Source organism: Pteropus alecto, unplaced genomic scaffold (assembly GCF_000325575.1).
Source record: "Pteropus alecto unplaced genomic scaffold, ASM32557v1 scaffold131, whole genome shotgun sequence".
NCBI lineage: Eukaryota > Metazoa > Chordata > Mammalia > Chiroptera > Pteropodidae > Pteropus > Pteropus alecto.
In genome coordinates this window covers 22583279-22606928 of record NW_006434709.1, presented here as the reverse complement: position 1 = coordinate 22606928, position 23650 = coordinate 22583279, and the positions used below count along the sequence as shown (strand labels likewise).

The following is a 23650-nucleotide window of genomic DNA, read 5'->3' as shown; positions in this document are numbered from 1 at the left end:
TACAGCATCCATATTTAGGATCAGTTCCTAGAATTGGCAGTTGTGGGATCAAAAGGTTGTGCATTGTAATTCTGAATGATATTGCTAGATAGTCTGCCTCAGATAGAGTCCAGTTTTCACGGACAAGCAGTGAATGAGTGCCTGTGCCCTCCCACCCTTACCAATATGATTTACTATCAGGCTTTTGATCTTTACTAATTTAATGGGTGAAAAAAGACACCTTGCTATAGTTTATTTTTACATTTCTTACGAAAATGTGGTTTTCTTTTAAAAGCCACTTGTATTTCCTCTTCTGTAAACTGTTTCTATCCTTTGCCCATTTTATATTGTGTTTAACTTTTGCTAAATTGTAGGGAGGAAATCTCTAGATATCTCAATAAGGGGAAAAGAAAAGCAAATACCCTTATATTTAAACAGACTTATTTAACCTTACATTTTTCTACCAGTTTTTCGCTCCTTAGCATAAAGTAAATTAAGCTCAACATTTTCTTCCTTCCTTGTCTTCTACCTCCCTATGTTGAAACTATACAGCATTTAGTTCTAGATTTTTACTAAATAATAGTAATGATTAATAACACATAGCACCAGACACTATTCTAAGTGCTTTTACATATAAGTTCAGCTTATATTATGTAATTACTCTTTTTAAGGTTTATAGTTTTACTTGTTTGTTGCCTCTCTACTGTTTCTTGAATCTAAGTCATCTTTATTTTTGAGTTTGTGTTTTGCCTTGCTGAAATATCTTTATCCAAATTTTTTTCAGAAAGTATCTGTGGGTAATGGACTTTCTGAATCTTTGCATGCCTTAAAATGTCCTTACCATCACACTTGACTGCTAGTTTGGCTCTATAGGATTCTAGGTTCAGAATAGGTTCCTCAGAACTTCAAAACAGTTGCTTCATTGTCTTCTGGAATACAGTGTCATTGATAAGAAGTCTCATGTTGATCTCATTCTTATTTTTTGTAGGTAATACATTTTTGTCCTCTGGAAGCTTTTCTCTTTTAGAATTGGCATTCTGGGATTCCCTTAATGTATCTAGATGTTGGACTTAATAACCATTCTATGCATTTTTAGTGAATATGTTGGTATGAGGGAGGACCTTTAATTTCTTTTCAGCTGAGGGATGTTTTCCTGTAAGGTTTCTATTTCTCTGTCGTCCCTCTATTCTCTCTGTTCTCTTTATGGAATTTCTAGTAACAAAAGTTTGTGATTTCTGTTAACTTGATCTCATTCTTTAATTTCTTAGACCTTTATGTGGCTAACTGGGAGAATTCTTTGATATAATACTCCCAGCTTACTTATTGATCAGCAGCTGAGGTTTATTCAGCCCATTTGTTGAAATTTTAATACTCCAGGAGTAGTACTAAAGAGAAAAGAGAAAATAAAGCAACAATAGAAAATCACCTTGGCATTTGAAGAACTTTTACTTGTTTCTAATTCCTGTACTTTGACCACAAATTTTATTAGCAGAGATAAGGCTAAATATACTTGGTTTCTAGATGTCTGTTGTATTTTCTTAGAAGTTTGCCATTATGAGATCATAGCCCATAGTTTTGTTGTTTCTTAGTCTGTAAAATATACATACTTTACAGATCTCAGCCTGGCACTTGCCTTTTCTGAATCCAGGGACAAACCTGGCTAATGTGAGACACTGAGCCCTAACTCTGTCCTCAAAGACCATTCTCAATCCTTCCCAGTTGACTGGAGTTGGCACAAGGATCTGTTTTCTGTCACAGCATTAAAACTAATAAATATTTATTTATAAAGGTATTTTTTCTCTTGCTATTTTATGTTTTTATTTTTGTGAACGACTTTATAATTAGCATTTGTGGCAAGTTTTTGTAAATAATATTTACAGATTATTATCAACTAAATATTACAAAGGTTTATTATTTGACAAGTTAATTATGTTTTATGATACACTTTTCTTTTTTAAGCATTTTTTAATTTAAATTAAATTAAATTTAATTTTATTATTAGTTTCAAGTATACAGTACTTTGGTTCAACATTTATATAGTTTATGAAACGATCCCCCCTATTACTCTATCACACATCTGGCTTTCCACCTAGCCATTACATTACTGCTGACTACATTCCCTATGCTGTACTCCCCATCCCTGTGACCATCTCTCAACTACTAATTTGTACTTCTTTAACCCTTCATTTCCTTTCTCCCAGCTCTCCAACCCCCCTCTCCTCTGGCAGTCACCAGATTATCCTCTGTATTTGTGAGTCTGTTTTTGATTAGTTTGTTCTGTTGTTCCTTAGATTCTGCATATAAGTGAAATCATGTGGTATTTATCTTTCTCTGTCTGACTTATTTCACTCAGCATAATAACCTCTAGAGCCATCCATGTCATTGCAAATGGTAGAATTAAAATTTTTTTATGGCTGAGTTATATTTCATTGTGTATATGAACCGTAACTTCTTTATCCAATCGTCTGTTGATGGGCATTTAGTTTGTTTCCATATCTTGATTATTGTGAATAGCGCTGTCATCAACATAAGGATACATAGATATTTACGAATTATTGTTTTGGTTTTCTTTGGTTAAATTCCCAGAAGTGCAATTGTTTGCTCAAATGGTAGATCCATTTTTAATTTTTGAGAAGCCTCCAGACTGTTTTCCATAGCAGCTGTACCAATTTGCAATCCTATCAACAGTGTATGAGGGTTCCTTTTGCTCCACATCCTCGCCAGTACTTGTTTTTGGTTTATTGATAATAGCCATTCTGACAGGTGTGAAGTGATATCTCATTGTAGTTTTAATTTGCATTTCTCTAATAATTAGGCATCTTGAGCATCTTTCCATATATTTATTGATATTAGCCATCTATATTTCCTCTTTGGAGAAATATCTGTTCAGGTCTTCTGCTCATTTATTAATTGGATTGTTTTTGTTTTTTTATTGTTGAGTTGTATGAGTTCTTTATACATTTTGGACATTAACTCCTTATTAGATGTATCATAGGCAAATATCTTCTGTTCAGTAGGTTGTCTTTTCATTTTGTTGATGGTTTCCTTTGCTGTGCAAAAACTTTTTAGTTTGCTATAGTCCCATTTGTTTATTTTTTCCTTTTGTTTCCCTTGCCTGAGAAGATAGATCTGAAAAGAAATTACCAGAGAGTTTACTGTCTATGTTTTCTTCTAGAAAGTTTATGGTTTTGGGTCTTACATTTAAGTCTTTAATCCATTTTGAGTCTGTGCTTGTATATGGTGTGAAAAGGTGGTCAGGTTTCATTTTTTTTGCATGTATCTGCCCAGTTTTCCCAACAACCTTTATTTAAGAGACTATCTTTCCGCATTGTAAATTATTGCCTCTTCTCATATATTGAATGAGCATATGGATGTGGGTTTATTTCTGGGCTCTCTATTCTGTTCCATTGATCAGTGTATCTTTTTATGCCAGTACCATACTGTTTTGATAACTGTAGCCTTGTAGTAGTATAATATCAGGTAGGGTGATACTTCCAACTTCGTTCTTCTTTCTTACGGTTGCTGTGGCTATTCAGGATCTTTTATGGTTCCATATAAATTTTTGGATTATTTGTTCTAGGTCTCTGAAAAATGCCATTGGTATTTGATAGAGATTGCACTGAATCTGTAGATTGATTTGGGTAGTATGGCCATTTTAATGGTATTGATTCTTCCTACCCATGAGCATGGTATATGCTTCCATTTATATGTACCTTCTTCACTTTCTTTTTTCAGTGACATCATTTTCTGAGAACAGGTCTTTTACATCCATGGTTAATTTGATTCCTGGGTATTTTATTGTTTTTGATGCAGCTGTAAATGGGATTGTTTTCTTGATTTCTCTTTCTGAAAGTTCACCATTGGTGTATAAAAATGTAACTGACTTCCAAATATTAATTTTGTATCCTCCTACTTTATTGAATTCATCTATCAGTTCTAATAGTTTTTTGTTGGAATCTTTAGCGTTCTCTGTATATAGTATCCTGTTATCAGAAAATAATGGCAGTTTTACTTCTTCCTTTCCAATCTGGATGCCTTTTATTTCTCTTCTCTGATTGCTGTCACATTTTCGTATTGATCTGTTACTTTGAATATTAATGGTTGCTAGTACCTTTTTAAACAAAGCAAGTACTATATTAATACTTTAAAATCAGTGTCACATCAATCCTCTTGCTACCTCTGTTTCTACTAGTGCTTTTACCTTTATATATTGCCTTTATTTAGAATAGCCCAAAGTATGTTTTCATTTAGCATTTCCAACTAGAATTTTAGATCTGGAAGGACCTTATACAAAGTCTCTTTAGATCCTCTATTTTATAACTGAGTCCTTGACCCAAGGTTACCAGGATGGATGAATATTCTGTCTGCCGATTGCTGTTTTTTCTATCTTTTGTTTATTTCTTTAAAATTTATTTTGGAGAAATTAAATATGACTCTACCCCATTTTGTGTTTATCCAATTTGGCATTGTGGAAAAATGAGTTTTAGAGTTAGACCTGGGTATTAATTCTGCTTCTACCATTTAGTAGCCAAGTGGCCTTCGGCAGATTAATTAACCTTGCTGAGCCTTAGTTTCTTTATTTTTCCAGGGGCTTGCTAATACTTTCAACTTTATTACCCTCCCTGTCCTGAGGATTGTTGTAGGAATTAAATGAGTAAAGTGTCTGGTAAATCATGATACGTGCAAAAAATGGTAGCTTTTTGTATTAGAGTCAGTGAAAGAAACAAACCAATCTGGATTTGATCTATTACTGGGAATTAGGTGCTTACAAAATGATAGAATGGTTGAAAGAACAGATCCTAGACCATGCCCCTGGAGGACTCCCAGAAGAATACAGAGAACTGACCCACATGGGAAGCTGGTTCCTCTAAAGCCTTCTTTAGAGTTAAGCTAGCAGCATGCTTTTTCAGGTGCCCTTCGCAGCGAGAAAGTTGGAAAATGGTCACCTGAAGTTCAAGGTTTTAGCAGTTATATCAAGAAGCTGCTGATGCCTGCCCTTTTCTTGACACCAAGGAACTTGGAGAATGGACACATTTTCAACTTTGCTTGCTAATGGCTAAGAGTTTCAGTAAGATAGCCTCCCAGTACATCTCATGTCAGTTCCTATGCACAAGTTGGAAACTAGAATTGGAATTCCCAAATCCAATTATTTTCAGTGGGCCATGCCCTTTTTAATATCTTTTTCTTTATTCATTCAAAAAATAATTCACTCATCATCTCAGTATGAGCAGGGGTCATTTCTGGGTGCTGGGAACCAGACACTGTCCCTGCTCTTAGAAAGCCAGTAGTTCTGTGGGTCAGAGACACAGGCTCTTTCACTATAGTCTGTAGTAAGTGCTGTAGTAGAGGTGAAATGCCCAGGAAGGATGCCTGACCCCTGTCAGGGGACTTCTAAAGTGACACTGAATGCTTTTAGGAAATGATCATTCACAAGTTTGAGTACTTCAGTTGCCTATACATTTTATAAAAGAGTAAAGTGAATTGTTTCATGACAATTTTTGGTAAGAACGGGACAGTATGATGGGAGATTCTTTTTTCAGAGAGACGCAGAGAATACTAAAATAAAGAGGAGAAAATCCTCTCGGATCTGGCAGTTCTGTAATTGAGCTGAGGTGGGAGGTATCTTTGATGGTTTCTTGCATTGCCCATTTATCATTTTCTCCTGTAAGGCTTCCAGGGGCCTTATTCCTTCCCTAAAGATCCAAGGAGGCATCTGTGGCGTAAGGAAAATTCTAGGCCTCAGGTCCAGGATGTTCTCTATTTTTTTCCCCCAGATACCTTCACTGTGTTCCTACCGACTGAGCCAGCTCTTATAAGGGAGTTCTTGGAATTATATTTCAACCAATCAGACTGAGACTTTCCCCATCCAGTTGGAGCTGTGCAGCTATATTTTCATTAGCATCTTCACTGACCAGAGTGGCACCATTCTGATTAGGCAGGACAGTGTTTTTTGGGTCAAACTGTAAGGTTTGGAGTCCTAATTTGCAGGAGCATGGACCAGTTAGGGACCATGGGCAGAGACTTTTCTCTATATAAGTCAACTCCTCTCTGGTTCTGGGAGCGGACTTCCCCTTTCCACCAAAGACTGAAGACCGTGTTTACCAGCTGGAGAGTTGAAACACTGACGACATCTCTCTGGAGTGGAGTGGAGCGGAGCGGAGCAGGTGGAGCAGAGTAGAGTGGAACTGAGCTGAGCAGAGCTGTCTAGTCTGAGGGCCACAGCTGCACGGTTTCACAGGCAGGCTGTTTCATAACTGAGCTGTGTCACAGTTGAGCTGTTTGCACTGAATATAAAGTTTCCTTCTTCGCCGCACCCCACAGTGGGGATTCCTGTTGGTGTTGAATTGGCCCCCACGACCGTCGACCATTGGTTGACACATGTATGTGGAAGAGGTGGTCATTTAGAAGCCCTCCTAGTTCTCCCTTTCCCCTGGATACTCCCCCACTGTACTGTAAACTTTCTAAACTAGTGCTCAGAATGATCATTGCAGAGCTCTATCCCATACCCTTTAAAAGGCTTCTTGTAAAAGCTCTTGGGCATACATTATTAGTATTTTTTAACCTTTAACATTTCTTAGATGTAAACTTGTTTTGTCGGTTAAGTCTTTTTTGGGAGGAAGGAAAGGCAGAAATACCGAATTGTAAAAATGGACATTTCCCAGTTAGTGAAAGGACTTTCTCCTGTCTTATCTCCTTTTGTTTTTTAATTGGCGAAAGAATGGACAGTAAAATGGTCCCTAGCCTCACACTACTTTGGTAGAATAAGAATGATATTATATGGACTTTTATGTTCTAATATAGAAATAGATAAAAATCATTATATTCTAACTCTCATCAGCATTTTTTTTGAATACACATTAAAATTTACCTTAATTTATGGCATTAATTTTTGAAACTTCCAAAGGATATACCATATTTTCACTGGTAGAAGACCTTGAACTTTTAGGACTAGATTGATATATGATTTTAAAGGGAAATAAGAGGCTTAGTTTACTGTTTACTTTTATTTTGTGTTTTTTGTGTCCTGTATTTGATATTGCATATCAGATTGACTCTTGTTTTTTTTGTTTGTTTGTTTGTTTTTGTTTTTAATCTCTTCAGTGAAAGAGTAGAAACTGCATTTTGCCTGTAGGCCAAGTCAGAATAGTTTAGAGTTCTCACCTGGATTAAAGAGTTAGATTCTAACTATATCATAATTTACTAGAATAATTCATTTTTTCCGTAGCCAAATTAAATCTTTCTGTTGGCCAATATTTATAGATGCTGGAATGAATTATAACTTAAAACACCATTAGTTATAATATCTTGGTTCTGTCCAGCTTCTTTGCATAAAGATTTTAATAAACTCATCCATTTTAGCACACTTTTTTCCTCATGATCTGTTGCTTTTGTCTTGTGTTTTCCTTTTTCCCCTGACCCCGTGTTTAATACTTCCATTAGTTTTTAAAGCTGCATGAATATTTTTATATTGTGGGGATTTGTGAGCCTTTGTTGGTAAGGTTGTAAAATAGCTAGCTAGCCAAATTTGCTTGACACTTAAAAGAGTATGGGTAATTCATATGGGTGAAACTGCAGTTCCTGACAGGAATTAATTTCAACCTGGTAGAAAAATTATTGAAAGTTAGAGTCTTGGAAAGACATCCCTAGAGATAACAAAATAAAAGATTTTATTTATTGTTTGTGTATAATTCTTTTTGCCCTTAAGGTATAATACGGTTGACTCCTTTGCTGGGTTTTCATAGTTTGGGAAGCAAATCCATCTTTGGTGAGGTTGTTTTCAGATTACTCAGCACTATATACAGTTGGAGAAATGTTTTCCATATTTTTCCTTATTTGAAATGACTTTAAAAACAAGATTGTATACCTTTTCATGTAAATGACTATAAATAGAAAAGGAAAGGATGACAGGATTATAAGAAATTTTTAGAAATTATGATGCTTTTTATCCAAAGCCTCCCACTCAGAAGAAAATATATTGTAGAAAATGTTTGTAAGAAATGTAGTTTTAATTCTGTACCCTATAATTGATCCTTGTTTTTTATTTTGTCTGCAGTAGACTATAAATTTTCTAACCCTTGATTTCCAGACTTTGTGAAAGATTATATCCAATAGTATGATATGGCTCATGTTTCTTAGATTGATAATTCATATATCACATATTTCACAACTTTAAATAGTGTATCATTGCACAATTATTTTAAATTATTTAGTAGTTTATAGAAAAAAAAAGAGTAGAAATGCTTCAGTGACTATCCTAGTAAGTAGTTTCTCTTGAATTTACTTTTTGGGGGGAGTGGAATGATTGGATCAGAGAGTATGTACAGTTTTAAGGTTTTTTAAAAACCTCGAAGAGCCTTCCAGAAAGTATGAATGAATTTTACTTTCATATTTTACTGTTATTTAGTTTTGTAGTTTTAGATTTAACATTTAAGTATGACCCGTTTTTACTTAGTTAATTTTTATATATGATGCAAGGTTTGGATCCTAAGTTCCTTTTATTTCCCATTGGGCATTTGCATGTCCAGTTGTTCCAGTAACATTTGTTGAAAAGGCTATTCTGTCTCCATTATATTGCTTATTGCTTTTGTGTCTTTGTCGGATCTTTTGGTCATATGTATGTGGCTGTTTCTGGAATTATGGTCCATTGACCCATTTGTTGTTCTTTTTGTCAATAACATGTTTTTGATTATTGTAGCTTTCTAGTACTTCTTGAAACCAAATAATGTTAGCCTTCTGACTTTGATTTCTCTTCTTCAGAGTTGTTTTGGCTATTCTAGATCATTTGCATTTCTATATGAATTTTAGAGTCTACAGAAAAGCCTGCTGGGATTTTGATTGAACACAAAATAGATTTGTGTTAAATCTGATTCATTTTGGGAAAATTGATATTGAATCTTCTAATCTATGAACACAGCGTGTGTCTCATTATCAATGGCTTGTACCTTTTTATTATTGAGTTGCATTCCATTGTATGAATGTACACAATTTATCTACTCATCTGTTGATGGACATTTCACTGTTAAGTTTGGGGCTATTACAAATAAAGTTGCTGTGAACATTTGTGTTCAGGTCTTTGTATAGACATATTCTCTTGGTTTGGTATCATATGATAGGGATACTTTTAGCTTTTTAAGAAACTGCAAACTGCCGACATGATTGTACCATTTTACATTTCCATCAGCAGTGTAGGCGAGTTCTGGTTTCTTTACATCTTTGCCAACACTTGGTATGGTCAGTCTTTTTAATTTTAGGCCTGCTAATAGATGTGTAGCAGACATTGTAAATTGTACTTTTTTGCATCTCAGATATTTTTGTATTCTTATAAATCTTCTTGAGCTTTGCTCTGGGATGCACTTAAGTAACTTGGAATCTGTTTGATTCTTCTGGTTGTGTTTATGACTTAACATGTATTTGTTAAGTGGGTATGGAACAATCAATGCTTACTCTAGGGCTTAATTGTTCCCCATACTTAGGCAAGACCATTCTGGGTACTCTACCCAATACACCATGACTTATGAGCTTTTCTAGTGTGGCTGTTTGGAGATAAATCTATGCATGGCTCCATGTGAGCAATGGGTACTATTCCCTCTGATTCTTTCTTTGGCTCCTGATGGTTTCCTCACATGCAGTTACTGATTAGTAAGTACTTTGCTGAGGATCAACCTCTGCAATCTCCATGGTTTTTCTCTTCCCTGGTACCCTATCTTCTGAACTCTAGTCACTTTGGTCTCCCTGATCTCTCAGTTTTGTCTCCTTAAGTCTGCCAGGCTCTGCCTCAGTTTCCCCTCTTTGCAGTGTTGCCTGGAAACTCTCAAGGCATTAAGCAGGCCAAGTGTTAGGGCTCACCTTTTTGTTTCCTGTCTCTCAGGATCACTGTTCTTGATTGCCTGATGTCTGGTCGTGCAGATAAAACTGATGTATATGTTTTGTCTGCTTTTTAAATTATTAATTTTCTAATCATTTTGGTAATTTCAGACAGGAGGGTAGATCTGGCCCCTGTTACTTATTTGTCTGGGAGCAGATATCCTAGTTTTTGTAAACAATTTTTAAATCAAGGTATAAAATACAGTGGAATGGGTAAAGTGCGCAGTTAGTAAATTTTCACGTGTGTGCTTTTTGTTACTCCCACTCAGATGAAGATAGAGAAACTTTCTAATACCCCAGTAGGTTCCCTTGTGCCCATTCCTAGTCATTACCACCCTCTTCCTACTCTTGGTAATCACTATTCTGATGTCTACTACCATCTGTTAGTTTTTCCGGTCTTTAACTTCATCTAAATGGCGTACCTATAGTATTTACCCTTTTTCTGCCTGACTTTTTTCACTCAGCATCATGTCTGTAGGATCCATTTATGTTATTGCTTGTTGTTAGTAGTAATAGTTTTTTTTTCTTGGCTCAGAAATATCCATTCTCCTATGAAGGACTTGAGTGATTTTCAGTTTTGGGCTCCTATGAAAAACAGCTACTATAAACATTCTCGTGCAAGTCTTTTGGTGTACTTAAGCTCTCATTCTTTTTGGTAAATACCAAGTAGGAGGATAATTGGTTCATAGGGCAGGTATAACTTTATTTCAGTAAATATTGCCAAAAAGTTTTCCAAAGTGCTTGAACCAATTTTCACTTCCTCTGTTACCATATGAAAATTCCAGCTGTTTATGTTCTTGATGAGACTTGTTATATTCAGTCTTTAAATTTTAGCCATTATGGGACCATAAGTTTTCTTTTAGTAGCCCACAACATAATACTTAGGTTGAGTAGTACGAGGGCTAGGTGACCAGACGTGTTGGTTTGCTTGGTACTGAGGGATTCTCTGAACTTAGAAATTTCCGTTTTAAAACCAGGACAGTTCTAATCACCCTTATGAGGCTCTCAGCTGATTTAGTCAGTGGAATGTGAAGGTAAAAGCAGGAAAATCACAGAGTCAGGTCAAGCTCAAGTACAGATAAGGACCCGGGTCAGTTCTCTAGTTTAAAAAGACAGGGACCCACCCACCCCATTGCCTTTTTTCCTTCAGGTCTCAGCTTAAACTGTGTTTTTTCAAGAAGGCTATGCTGGCAGCTCAGGCTACATTAGTTTCTTCTGTGATACTTCTGGAGTACTCTACCTAATTTATAATACTTATCATACTTGAAAGTATGTATTCTTTTCTGTAATCCTGGATCAGCTGTAATCTTTATCAGGGCAGGACTTTTATGTCTTCCTTACACATATCCCCAGAACACGTTGGTAGGCACATCAGTAAATTTTCTTTTTTTTTGCTGCCAGTAGGGTGGGGTTGGGGGGAGGAAATAGGGAAAACATAAGGCAAGTCAGGTCATTTTTCAGTCATGAATGTTTTGATCCAAATGGTGGTTGAAAGCTCTTTAGGGTTTTTTATAAAAGTGAGGGAGAACTCACGAAAGTTGCTGTGTCTGTGTGAACTGGAGAGAATGGTGGTCTGGCTGTAAAATTTGGTTACTTCTAATCCTTTTGTTTTGTTTCTTAAGTTTTAAAATTGGTAGCATATGGAAAAACGCATGGTGACATGTTAAGCCTGTATAAAATTCCAGATGGACTTTGAATATATTACAAGATTGGACAGCCTTTGCCAGATGCAATGTTCTTTGAATAAATAAATGTAAAGCAGAAATAGCTTAGATTTCTGATGTGATCCTAATTTGCTATAGAACAGCTTATGAGTCATTGAATCTCACAGTGTGAAGATAAAATTTCTGAGACAGGTTTTTTAAATGTAATAAAGTAAAAAACTCTTGCTTCGGCCAGTTTTTGTCTTTCATTTCATGTTAGATTTTCAGTTAATATTTCTTTTGCATAAGTTCCTGAATACCTTTCATGGGGTCTGTGAAGACAAAACATTTTCACAATAATACTAAGCTGTCATTTAATTATTTCACTGATTCTCTCATGAATATAGTAGTAGAGTTTTTCTGGAGGCTGTATGACACATGATAACATCATCATTCATGATAATAGATTGTGTGTTTGTGATTTCTTGTGGTTTAAAAATTTCTCCACTATAATTTCTAATACAGTATTGGTAGATATAACCCATATAAGTAAAAGCTCTTTGAAGTCCTCAATAGGATTTAAGAGTATGAAGGAGTCCTGAGAAAAAAAGCATGCTGGTATAGGTGTTCTAACAGAAAAACGTTTTAAAATTAGTGTTTTATAGTAATGATTCTTAACTTAAATGATTCGCAGCTGGCCTGACCCTACCCCACCGTTTCTAAATCAGGATCTCCACAGGTGGTGTCTGAATATTTTTGTTAGTTTACAAAAAGTAAAAACATTTTAAATTTGTTTTAGTTTTACTATAATGTGTCTTCTTAATTAGGAACCATTGTTTTAGGAGATAGGGATCGTTTTCCAAATGTCAAAGAAAATCATATTAAAATTCATTTTAAAAAAGTAATAGTATTTAATCTAGTGCCATTTGTTACTGTGCAATTTATATGTATTATCTTAATCCTCACAATAACCTTATGAGGGAGGAATTATGTACATATTTTATAGTTGAAGAAACTATAGATTCCAAGTAGTAAAAAATTTTCCCAAGATCACACAACTAGGCACGTGCAGTGCTAGACTTTGAATTCAGGTGTGACTCTAGTCTCCCATTCACCCTGTGTTAAATCCTGAAAAAATTAGAGTAAGCACTGGAACAAAATGTAAAAAGTAGAGCCGCTTGAACACTAACTTTTTGATGGTTAGTTACTCTGTACAGTGTTTTATGTCATAACTTTGTGAGTATATCCTTGCAACCACTCACTTGAGCTTTAGCTGATAATTCTTACCTAGTCCACTGTGAACATTTCTTGAGGTTCCACCTCTTTTAGCTCAAGTAAAACAGTGTGGATACAAAGATAAATGACCCATCTTTGTTCTCAAGGGACCCAGTAAATCAGATGACTGTAGTGGAAGGCATATTGTGACAAATACCTTAAGCTTGTGTGAGTGTTGCTTTGTAGCAAATAGGAGCGGACTCCTCCAGCTGAAGATTGGCTAAAATCTCAAGGATCGGGTACCAAAATCTCAGAGGCTTCTTACAACTTTACATTAATCTTCTTAGTACTGTTAACTTCTCACTCACTCCAATAATCTCCCTATTTATCTCATGCATTTTTTTTTAGAAGCATTTGACTCTTGTTTTTTTCCTGTTTTTATCTCCTAAGATGGGCTACTTTTCTGATTTCCTCTCCTTTTTTAATCTTTAAAACCAAAATTTATTTGTATATATTTTGAAAATTGATTAATGTTATACAGAACGCCAGCTGAAATTTATATTTTGGCATGATGATAGAAAGAGATGAATATAAGAGAGATATAGGTTGAGAAATTTTTATCAACCATACGGTAGTTGGAAAAAAACTTTAGCATGGATTAGAGTTTAGTTACAGGCAAAAGAAATGTTTTCTTTCCATTGGGTCCTATTCACTTTTTATTTTGAAGTATTTTTAGGAAGCAGAAAAGAGAATAATATAGTGCTAATTATGAACCTACCAACCAGCTTTGTCTCCTCTTAAGATTTTGACATATTTGCTTCAGATTCTCATAGTGCTATGTGTATCCCTCCCCAGCCCCATTCCTTTCCGACTTTCCCCATAGGTGAATTGCTCTTCCTTTTGTGTGTTTTTTTTCCATGCATATTTTTATACTTTTGCTACATGTGTTTGTATCTATATAGAGGATTGTTTTGCATTAAAAAATAAATATTGTTGTACATACGTGTCCTGCAGATTGCCTTTTTTTTGTTTAGTATCAAGTTTCTGAGATCTATCTATGTTAGTATGTGGATTCACTTGTTCATTTTTGGCTACTGAATAGAATTCTATTACATGACTATACAGTAGTCGTCCCCCCCCCGTCGCTTATCCACAGTTTCCCTTTTTGCAGTTTCAGTTACCCACAGTCAACCATGGTATGAAAATATTAAGTAGAAGATTCCAGAAATAAACAATCCATAAATTTTACATGGTGTATGGTTCTGAGTAGCATGATGAAATCTCACACAGTCTTAATGCTCTGTTCTGCCCAGGTTATAAATCATCCTTTTGTCCAGCAAATTCACACTGTGTATGTCACCTGCCCATTAATCACTGAGTGGCCGTCTTGGTTATCAGGTCAACTGTCTCAGTATCACAGTGTTTGTATTCAAATAACCCTTAACTTACTTAATAATGCCACATTTCTATAACTTTTATTACAGCATATTGTTATAATTGTTCTATTTTTTATTAGTATTGTTGTTAATCTCTTACTGTGCCTAATTTGTAAATTAAACTTTATCATAGATGCGTATATAGGAAAAAAACATAGTATATATAGGGTTTGGTACTATACAAGGCTTCAGGCATTCACTGAGGGTCTTGGAACATATTCCCCCTGGATAAAGTGTATTGCTGTACTGAAATTTATCCATTCTTTCGATCTTTTGCATTTCATTTGCCCCTACCCCTTTTTTTAAGTTTAGCTTTTTTCCTTTTTGATACAATTCACATACTATGTAATTCATCCTTTTAAAAAGTTGAACAATTAGTAGTTTTTAGTATATTCACAGATTTGTATAACCATAACGATTATTTAATTCCAGGATATTTTCATCACTCCAGAAAGAAACCCGTATCCATTACAGTTGCTCCCCAATTTCTTCTTTTACCCATTCTCTAGCAACAACTGATCTACTTCTTATCTCTGTGGATTTGCCTATTCTGGACTTTCCATATAAATGGAATCATATAATATGTGGTCCTTTGTGACTTTCACTTTCATAATGTTTCATTTAGTACGTTTTAAAATTCATCCATGTTCTGGCATGAATCAGCACTTTATTCCTTTTAATTGGCTGAATGATATCCCATTGTATAGGTATACTACATTTGTTTATCCATTTTTTGGTTGATAAGACATTGAGTTGTTTCTACTTTTTGGCTATTATAAATAATGCCGCTATGAACATTCATATATAAGTTTTTGTGTTGACATGTTTTCATTTCTCTTGGGTATATGCCTAGGAAAGGAATTGCGTGGTCATATAGTAACTCTGTTTGGCAGTTTGAGGAACTGCTAAACTTTTATGATGAAGCTGCACCATTTTACATTCCCACCAATAATGTATAGAGATTCCAATTTCTCCACATTTTTGCCAGCATTTGTTATCTTTTTTATTATAGTCATTTTAGTTGGTGTGAAATACCTCATTGTAGTTTTGATTTGTATTTCCTAGTGACTAATGATGTTGAATGTCCTTTTACGTATTTATTGGCCATTTGCTTATCTTGGAGAAATGTCTCCACATCTTTTGCACATTATTTAATTGGGTTGTCATTTTATTCTTGAGTTACGAGTTCTCTATTCTGGATACTAGACTCTTATCAGATACATGATCTATAAATATTTTCTCCCATTTAGTGGGTTGTCTGTTTGCTTTCTTGATAAGTGTTCTTTTAAGCACAAAATTTTTAATATTCCAACTTATCTCTTTTTTCTTTGGTTGTTTATGCCTTAGAACAGGAGTCCCCAACCCCTGGGCTGCGGACCAGTACCGGTCCATAACCTGTTAGGAAACGGGTCGCAATGCAGGAGGTGAGCGGCAGGCGAGCGAGTGAAGCTTCATCTGTGTTTGCAGCTACTCCCCAGTGCTAGCTAGCATCACTGCCTCAGCCCCACCTCAGATATTCAGGCATTAGTTTCTCATAGAACCACTGATCCCTGTTGCTAAAAATGTTGGGGCCTGCTGCTTTAGTGTACCACAGTGAAGAAACCATTGTCTAGTCTAAGGTCATGAAAATTTATACCTGTGTTTTATTTATTATAAGAGTTTTATAGTTTTAGCTCTTATATTTAGGCCTTTGATGCATTTGAATTAATTTTTATATATAGTGTTAGGATCCAGCTTCATTCTTTCCAGTTGTCAGTACCATTCGTAAAAACTCTTCACTCCCTCATTGAATTGTGTTGGCACCCCTGTCCAAAATCAGTTAATCATAAATGCATGGGCTTATCTGGACTCTCGGTTATATTCCATTGATCTATATGTCTAAAGTTTTGCTTATTCTAGCTTTCAGGTAAGCTTTGAAATTTAAGAGGAAGTGAGTCTTCTTAAATTTGTTCTTTTCAAAAATTTTTTGGCTATTCTGGGTCACTTGTATGTCCATAGGAACTTTAGGATTAGTCTGTCAGTGTTTGCAACAAAGGCAGTTAGAATTTTGGTAGGGATTGCATTGAATCTGTAGATCAATTTAGTAAGTCTTCCAATCTGTGAACATAGTTTTCCATTTATTTGGGTCTTCTTTAATTTCTTTCAATGACGTTTTGTAGTTTTTAGTGTACAAGTTTTGTCTTTTGTTAAATATATTCTTAATTTTTTTTCCTTTTGATGCTGTCATAAATGAGATTTTCTTAATTTCGGTTTTGGATTGTTCATTGCTAGTGATAGAAATATAATTGATCTTTGTTTATTGATCATTTGCCTCTAGACTGCCAAATTGCTTCTCTTTATTCGGATAGTTTCCTGAAATCTCAATTGTCATAAAAATCCTAATTTTATTCAACTTGCTTATTCCTTTTTTGAGGATTTTTTTTTCTTACCAGGCAGGCTTGAGTTGCATCAATACTAAGCTATCTTCAGTCCAATAATATGCCTTTAAACATTTGGGTACTTGTTAAATGCATCTATAGACAAATTGTTAACCATCTGCTTTTCTGTACCGCCTGTACCAGCTAATTAATATCATTGTGGGCTGATATTTTGTTAAAAAAGACATAAGGAAGCTTGAGAATAACCTCTGGAGAACTCCCCTCCTGCCCGCTCCCCATTCCATCCCTCCCAACTAATGTGTAGGAATTATAATTCTGATCTGTTCCAAAACACCCAGTTTCAAGGAAAGTACCTAGAATCAGTAATGGCTCTTCTTTCCCTACATCTCTTCCCTTGTTGTTCAGGTACCTACTTTGATCATTCGCCTGCTGTGGTCTTGAATACATGTCATCTACCCAATCTCTAAAGCCTTGTCTGAGTTCCTAATTGTAACCTGTTGCCGAGCCTGATCTCCCATATCCCATAGCTGCATGCTCTGGTGCTCTGGACTACTCAGCTAGTTTGCTTTCCCTCTCTGACCCTTGCTTCTTAGACATTATTTTTACTAGAGTTATCCCACCTCCTCTCAGCCTGCATGTGTAACTAGCCTTACTGAGCTTTTTGGCCATGGCTTCTTTCTCATCCTGCTGGCTACAACCTTGCAATTTGTGGAGCCTTGCTGGGTCACGCATTACTTGGCCCATACAGCTAAAACAGAAGATATCAGTATTAAGTACAGTGATATCTATATTGCTCCTTAAAACTTCATACAATCCCTTTGTACAGCTTCCTTCTGTAGTCTTTCTCTCCTCCATGCCCCAAGAGCCTTATTGCTAATAAACTATGTATACTGAAATTTTTCTAACTGTAATGAAACTTAAGCAAATAATTTGATGTCAGTCTCTACTGTCATTGTGTATAGTATGGGACTTCTACTTAATAACTTTTAGAAAATTTGATATTCCATCAAGCTTGGTAAAATGGTTTTAGAAAATTATAAACATTACCATTTACATGATTTTTGATGATGATAGTTATATTTGGTCTCTTAAATTTTTCATTGTCCAAATGCAGATTTATGCCATTGTGGTGGTTTAATGTTTTTAGAGTATTAATGGCATGGGAGTCATTCTTGTCCAGAAGCCACAGTAAATTTATAGAAATATGTAAATGAAATTTAACTAATAAGTTTTTAAAAATGAGTTTCAGATGCTGTTGTGATTTCTGTCTTTGGTTAGGTCGGATGTCAGAGTTTAGTCCTTTTCGCCCTGTACCAAGAGGTTGTATAAGAAAATAAGAGTTGCTGCTGTTATTATTTGTAGAGCTCTTTGCTGTTTTCGCTCTATATGCTTACATATTAGGGTACACATTAGAATTCAGTTAGCTATGTTTTACAGCAGCGGTCACCAACCTTTTTGGCACCAAAGGACTGGTGCTCCTGTGAGAATCTAATAACTGATGATCTGAGGTGGAGCTAAGACAGTGATGCTAGTGCTGGGGAGCAACTGCAAGTACAGATGAAGCTTCGCTCTCACATCTGCTGCTCATCTCCTGCTGTGTGACCCTGTTCCTAACAGGCCATAGACTGGTGCTGGTCCGTGGCCCAGGGGTTGGGGACTCCTATTTTACAGAACAACAATTTATCAAATCCTGTTTAGGCAAAGAGTAAACTTTTTTTATGTGATATTTGCTGGGGCTAATAGTGCCAGTGCAACAATTAATTTCATTGATCTCCATTGGTGAAATGTTATTAGACTTGCAAGTAAATGGTTCTTTTAGTGCTGTCTTTCTTTTGAGTAGTTCATTAAAAAGAACATTGAAAGTTTTTTTTTTTTTGAACATTCAAAGATTTTAAAATCACTTTGTTCTTTTTTTGAGTCAGGTCAGTCTTTTTCTAGGTTCATTTTCCATTCAGAGTTTTCAAAATTTGAAAGTGGAAAATATCTGACATTTAGCCCATTCATGATCCTCATGCAATTCAAAAGAACTGCTACAACTAGGGGGCTGTATGTGTTAAAATCTCTTTTGTGGTCCTTGGTTCATAAATAAGTACTTACAGGAATTGCAAGGAACAGAAATTGGTGATGGTGGTGGTGGTTAGTGTGTGTGTGTGTGTGTGTGTGTGTGTGTGTGTGTGCGTGTGTGTGTGTGTGTGTTGCCAATAAGTGTCCTCAAATTAAGATTTCAAAAAAATAAAATGTTAAAAATTATGTAAATATAGTATGAAAAAAATAAACTGGCATTAAAAAAAAAAAGATTTCAAAGGCTTGAACTTGGGCTCTACTTCCTGTTTGAGGAGCCATCCGTCCCAGCCCCACAGCCCCGCACACACCTTATAGCTGTTTCACCCTTGCATCTCAGTGCTCCCACCTATGCCCATACCCACACAGTCTGGTTCAGGTAAGGCTGCAGAGGATCTGTGAGCCCTGAGAGGTGCAAAAATTTTGTATCTAAAGTGATTTGCAATTGAAGCTGTAAATGAAATTTGATCATTTTTGTCTTTAAACAGTATTAAATATAGTGTTTTGCTTTTTTTTTTTTTTTTTTTAACATTTCCTATTTCTTCCATCCCTTCCTTCTAACCCTGCTACCTGAAGGCAATAACTGTTTTGTTCACTGCTTGTCTTCAACACCTTGAATAGTGCCTGTTTAAATACCTAATAACTCTTGGTTAAGTGAATGAAAGTTTGTCCTTACTCTATTTTCAGACTTGATAAATAGTTTACTATGCAATTACAGGTTGAACACCATTTTTTCTCTTGGATGGCATTGCTCTACCATCAAAGCATAGTGTCGCTATTCACATGTGATTCCACCCTAGTCTAAATCTTTTGTATGTGATCTTCGTTTCCTTCCTGTAAATTTTTGTGATCTTCTCATGTTAGCACTTAATTATGCTGACAATTCAATCTGGATACTCATCTCGCTCAGTAAGAGGAAATTTTATTGAATCGTTTCTATGACAGGTCTTCCCTCACCTCCAAAAAGAAGTAAAGAAATCTGTTTTTTCTGTTATTTCTTTCTGGATGTTGTACTTTCAGCCCTTTCTTTCCTTTTGTTTTGTTTTTTTTTAGCTTTCACCCCACTCCTCTTTCTCACAGTACTTGGTATCTTTGGGATAAGTCAGTCACGTCCTGTGCCTGTCTTCTCCATTTCGTCCTTCTGTATGCATACAGATTGTCACTGCCTTATCTTGGCTAAGTATGTACTTTTTTTTTTTTCACATCTGCTAAAACTTTTTTTTTTAGGGGTCGAAAATCTTCCATTATTGCTTCATTTTTTATTGTCATTGAAATGTTGATACATTTTAATTGCCACTTTTGTGTGGTTTTATGGAGGAAGAGAAGATATATATATATGTTTCATCTGCCATTTTTAAACTGGTCTTCCTCTTTCTTTAAGACCTGGTAACTTAATTTTATGGATGTAATTTAAATGAGAAGCTAAATATATAAATTTAAAATGAATTAGTATGAAGAAAATATTAAATGAAGGGTTGATTTGCTCTATCTTAATATCCAGATAGATAATGCGCTTTTAATAATGAACTCTTTGAATTTTATTTGTGTAGAAGAAATTGAGGAAGAATCTGAAACTACTGTTGAGGCCGACTTGACTGATAAACAGAAACATCAGTTGAAACATAGGGAACTCTTTTTGTCACGTCAATATGAATCTCTGCCTGCAACACATATCAGGTAAGAACTTTCTAGAAGTTGGTTTGAAGTACTCAGTAATATTGAACAATTAAAAAAAACCCAAAACAACCTTCTTTGAGGCATTTTCCAAACTCTCGTCATGATCTTGCTTAAATTAATTTACTAAACTGCTTCGTAATGCAATCTTATCTTGGAATTTCATGGTGTGTATTAACATATTAAAGCCTCAAAAATGTTCTGCAGTAATCATTTTAGCTTTATTTTAAAAGAGACTTTCCTAGTTTATCTGGGTATCTATAGCATCCTGCAGAACAGGGTACAGCAGACCAATTTGGGGAACGCTGGTCTTCCCTGATTCCTAGAACATTAGAGTCATTAGAATCCAAGAACTAGGACCCAAGATCTGGTTCCCAGGAAGGTGACTCTTGACTGTCTAGAATATATGGCCTTTTCTTTTGAGGACTTCTGTGATGAAAACTTTACATTTTTTTATTACTCCCTTATTACTCCCTTATCTGCTCTGTGCAATAATGAGATGTAAAGGTGAAAAAATTGAGTGCCTGTTTTGTAGTTTGGGGAGTTGTGGAGGAATGATGGTTGTCTTTTATGATCTGCTGGTAGCGGTAAAATTTAAGCATAATCACAGTTAAACTGTTTCTCAGTGCCTTCTGTAATAGGTGCATCTTGGAGGTGTAACAAAATGTTTGAACTCAAAAGACAGACAGTTACTGATCTCAGAGTCAGGAAAACTTCAGAATGAGTTGGCATTTACTCAGCCTTTGAGAGACTGTGGGGCATGTTTCAGTTAGAGGAAACAGGTGAGCATAGATATGTGCAGGGAGCAGCAGCACGTGGCCACAGCGATGGATGTGAGAGAATGCAGTGCTTTTGTCTCCTCAGGTTAAAGAAATTCTTTCAACTCTTGTTCACAGTCTTTATTTCTTTTATTCAGCTCTCCACTAGTCATAATTATCTTTAAAACTGTTACTATATGGAAATAAAATATATTAACTGTTTTATTTCAATAATTGCCCCTTTTCTTTAGCCCCCAGTGTTAGTATTGAAATCGAAGTCTGCCATTTTGCGCTCAGACAGGTTTGGAGACTTCCTAAAGCTCTGATTTGGTCCTCGTATGTCCAGGCCCTCCACCTCTACTCTAACTCCAAGCACCTTTGTGCATACTTCTCTTTTCAAAGTAGACATAGAGATTTTCTAAGGCAGGAAATGTATGACAGAGGTAACTGTAGTTCCTTTTTCTCCAGATATTTTCAAAACTGTCTTGATTCCCCTCAATGGTTTATATCATATCATTGCTTTATTTTGTTCTTTTTTTTTTTTTTTTTTTTTTTAGGGGACTCTATGTTTAGATTGGCTAGAAATTAGTATATTCTGTGCGAATTAGGTCCTTTGCTGGAAAAGATAATCAGGCCAGATAATTGGGGAATGGTCATTTTATCTACAATAGGGGTATTTAAGGAATTACGGAAGAAAATTTTTGCTCAAAGAGATGGAACATGAAAACATTTTATAATTTTCTTAAAGATATATGTAACTAATAAATGTTAAAGAGCCGTATACATTTATTATTTAATTGGCAGAAGCTAGAATATACTAAAGATTCATTTTAAGCTCGAGAAGTTATGTGGCCAGTTCTAAGAATCTTGCCAGAACGAGAATCTGACAAATGGTTTTTAAAATGTATCAAAAAAAAAAAGAAAGTATATTTTTAATTTACCCTCCTGATAGCTTGGAATCTGTTTACAAGTAATGTTGGTTTTCTTTAACAGATTGCTTGGAATGGAAAACTAGAGATGTGTTGTTCATCTTCTGTAAAGACTTAGAGAATATATTGAAATATAATTATCAAGGCACCCCTATGTTGAACACAGAAATTACATAGTATACATGATCAGTCACTGTTGAACACATTTCTTGAGTATATTCTAGATTAGGTAGTTTACTAAGTGCTTGATATAAGTGTAAAACAAAGTTCCTAGCTTGTAAATTCAAAGAGTTTACCATGTGGCAATTCTTTTGAATTATGATGAAGAGATGCCTTAGACATTTGGGGCTTCCCTCCTCCCTCCCCGCCCCAGGTTGAGAGGGAGTAGTGTGGAGGCACATATTCTCATCTGTGGCTCTCATTTTTAAATAGCTGAATGGGGTTAGGGGCAGTCTCTGGCCAAAGCATGGAGCCGTGCTAATCAGCCTTCGTGCTGATGTAGAACAAGTGCACGTTGGAGTGATTTTGACATTTTGCTAATGTTGAAATCATGCCCTATCTATTTCTGCTATAACAGGAGAAAATTACTGAAGCCCCATTGTTCTTTGGCCGCAAAGAGGGGTAATTTGGTGAATACTGGCTTTTTATTCTCAAGGACATTATCAAGTGCCCAGAATTTCCTTGTGCTATATGGAACATAGGTTTTTTTTTCTTAGCTATAATACTCACTGGATGCTATGAGTTTTTCAAAGTGGCAGGGGGGCAACTCTTAGTTTCTTCTGATTCTGCTGGAAGAGAGCGAACAGGCCTGGGACTGTTCTGGGTAGAGTTAGTGGTTCACCACCGTCTTATTTGTGAGGTAGATAGGACTTTAGCAACGAGAATGCCTTTGGAACATTTTTTGGCGGGGAAAGAGGAGAGTCACAGTGCCTTAGGTCATTAGTAATAGATTATATGCTGCATACACTATAAAGTACTGTGAAATTTATTGTTATGCCAGCTGCTATACTTGTTATATGTGTATGTAGTACTTTATTCGTCTTATATATAGCCCATGTTTATTGAACTCGGATCTTAAAAATTCTAACATTTATTGAACCTTTAGGATAGGTGCTATTCCAGTTGCTTTATGTGTATCTTATTCTCACAATGACTTTATGAAGTAGGTCTTGTTATAACCTGCATTTTACAGATGAGGAGACTGAAGAACAAAAAGGTTAAGTAACTTGTCAGACTTACAGCTTTTAAATGGCAGATTCAGAAATTGAACCCAGACTGCCTGGCTGCAGACATACAGTTTTATGGTGTATACATCACTGTAAGTGTTAATAGCGTCAAGAGAAAGAAAGCTGTTAAGTACTTTGTCGAATAGGTAGGCTCTTTGATTTTCTATTTTATCACATAATTTTTCTGTTTAGATGCTCAAGTCAAATGGGCAGAACTAAATTAAAAACTGAGTTAAGTGTATAAACTATACGATTATACTAAAAGATGATGTTATAATGCTAGATATATAGTAGCAACTGGGAGGTATTTACTTGACTGGGTGCCTAAGTTTATGGATGTGTCTTATATATGTTCCATTGTCAGTTTTTCCACATATTGAATGCACAAAGCCTGGCTTTTTAGAAGCTGCTAATTACTGCATTGTTTGTATAATGATTAATTCCTCTTCCCAGCCCTGGTGCAGCTACTTAGTCATATTTAAAAAGA

At 35.5% G+C, this 23650-nt stretch overlaps 1 protein-coding gene across 2 annotated transcripts in view; it reads left to right on the top strand.

Moving 5' to 3' along the window:
* MTA3 (metastasis associated 1 family member 3) overlaps positions 1-23650 on the top strand; it is a 113232-nt gene that overhangs the window by 19733 nt on the left and 69849 nt on the right. For both annotated transcript variants that reach the window (XM_025045163.1, XM_025045162.1), the window contains exon 3: positions 20127-20253. In XM_025045163.1, the coding sequence (XP_024900931.1) occupies positions 20127-20253 (127 nt within the window). The remainder of the gene's footprint in view (positions 1-20126; positions 20254-23650) is intronic.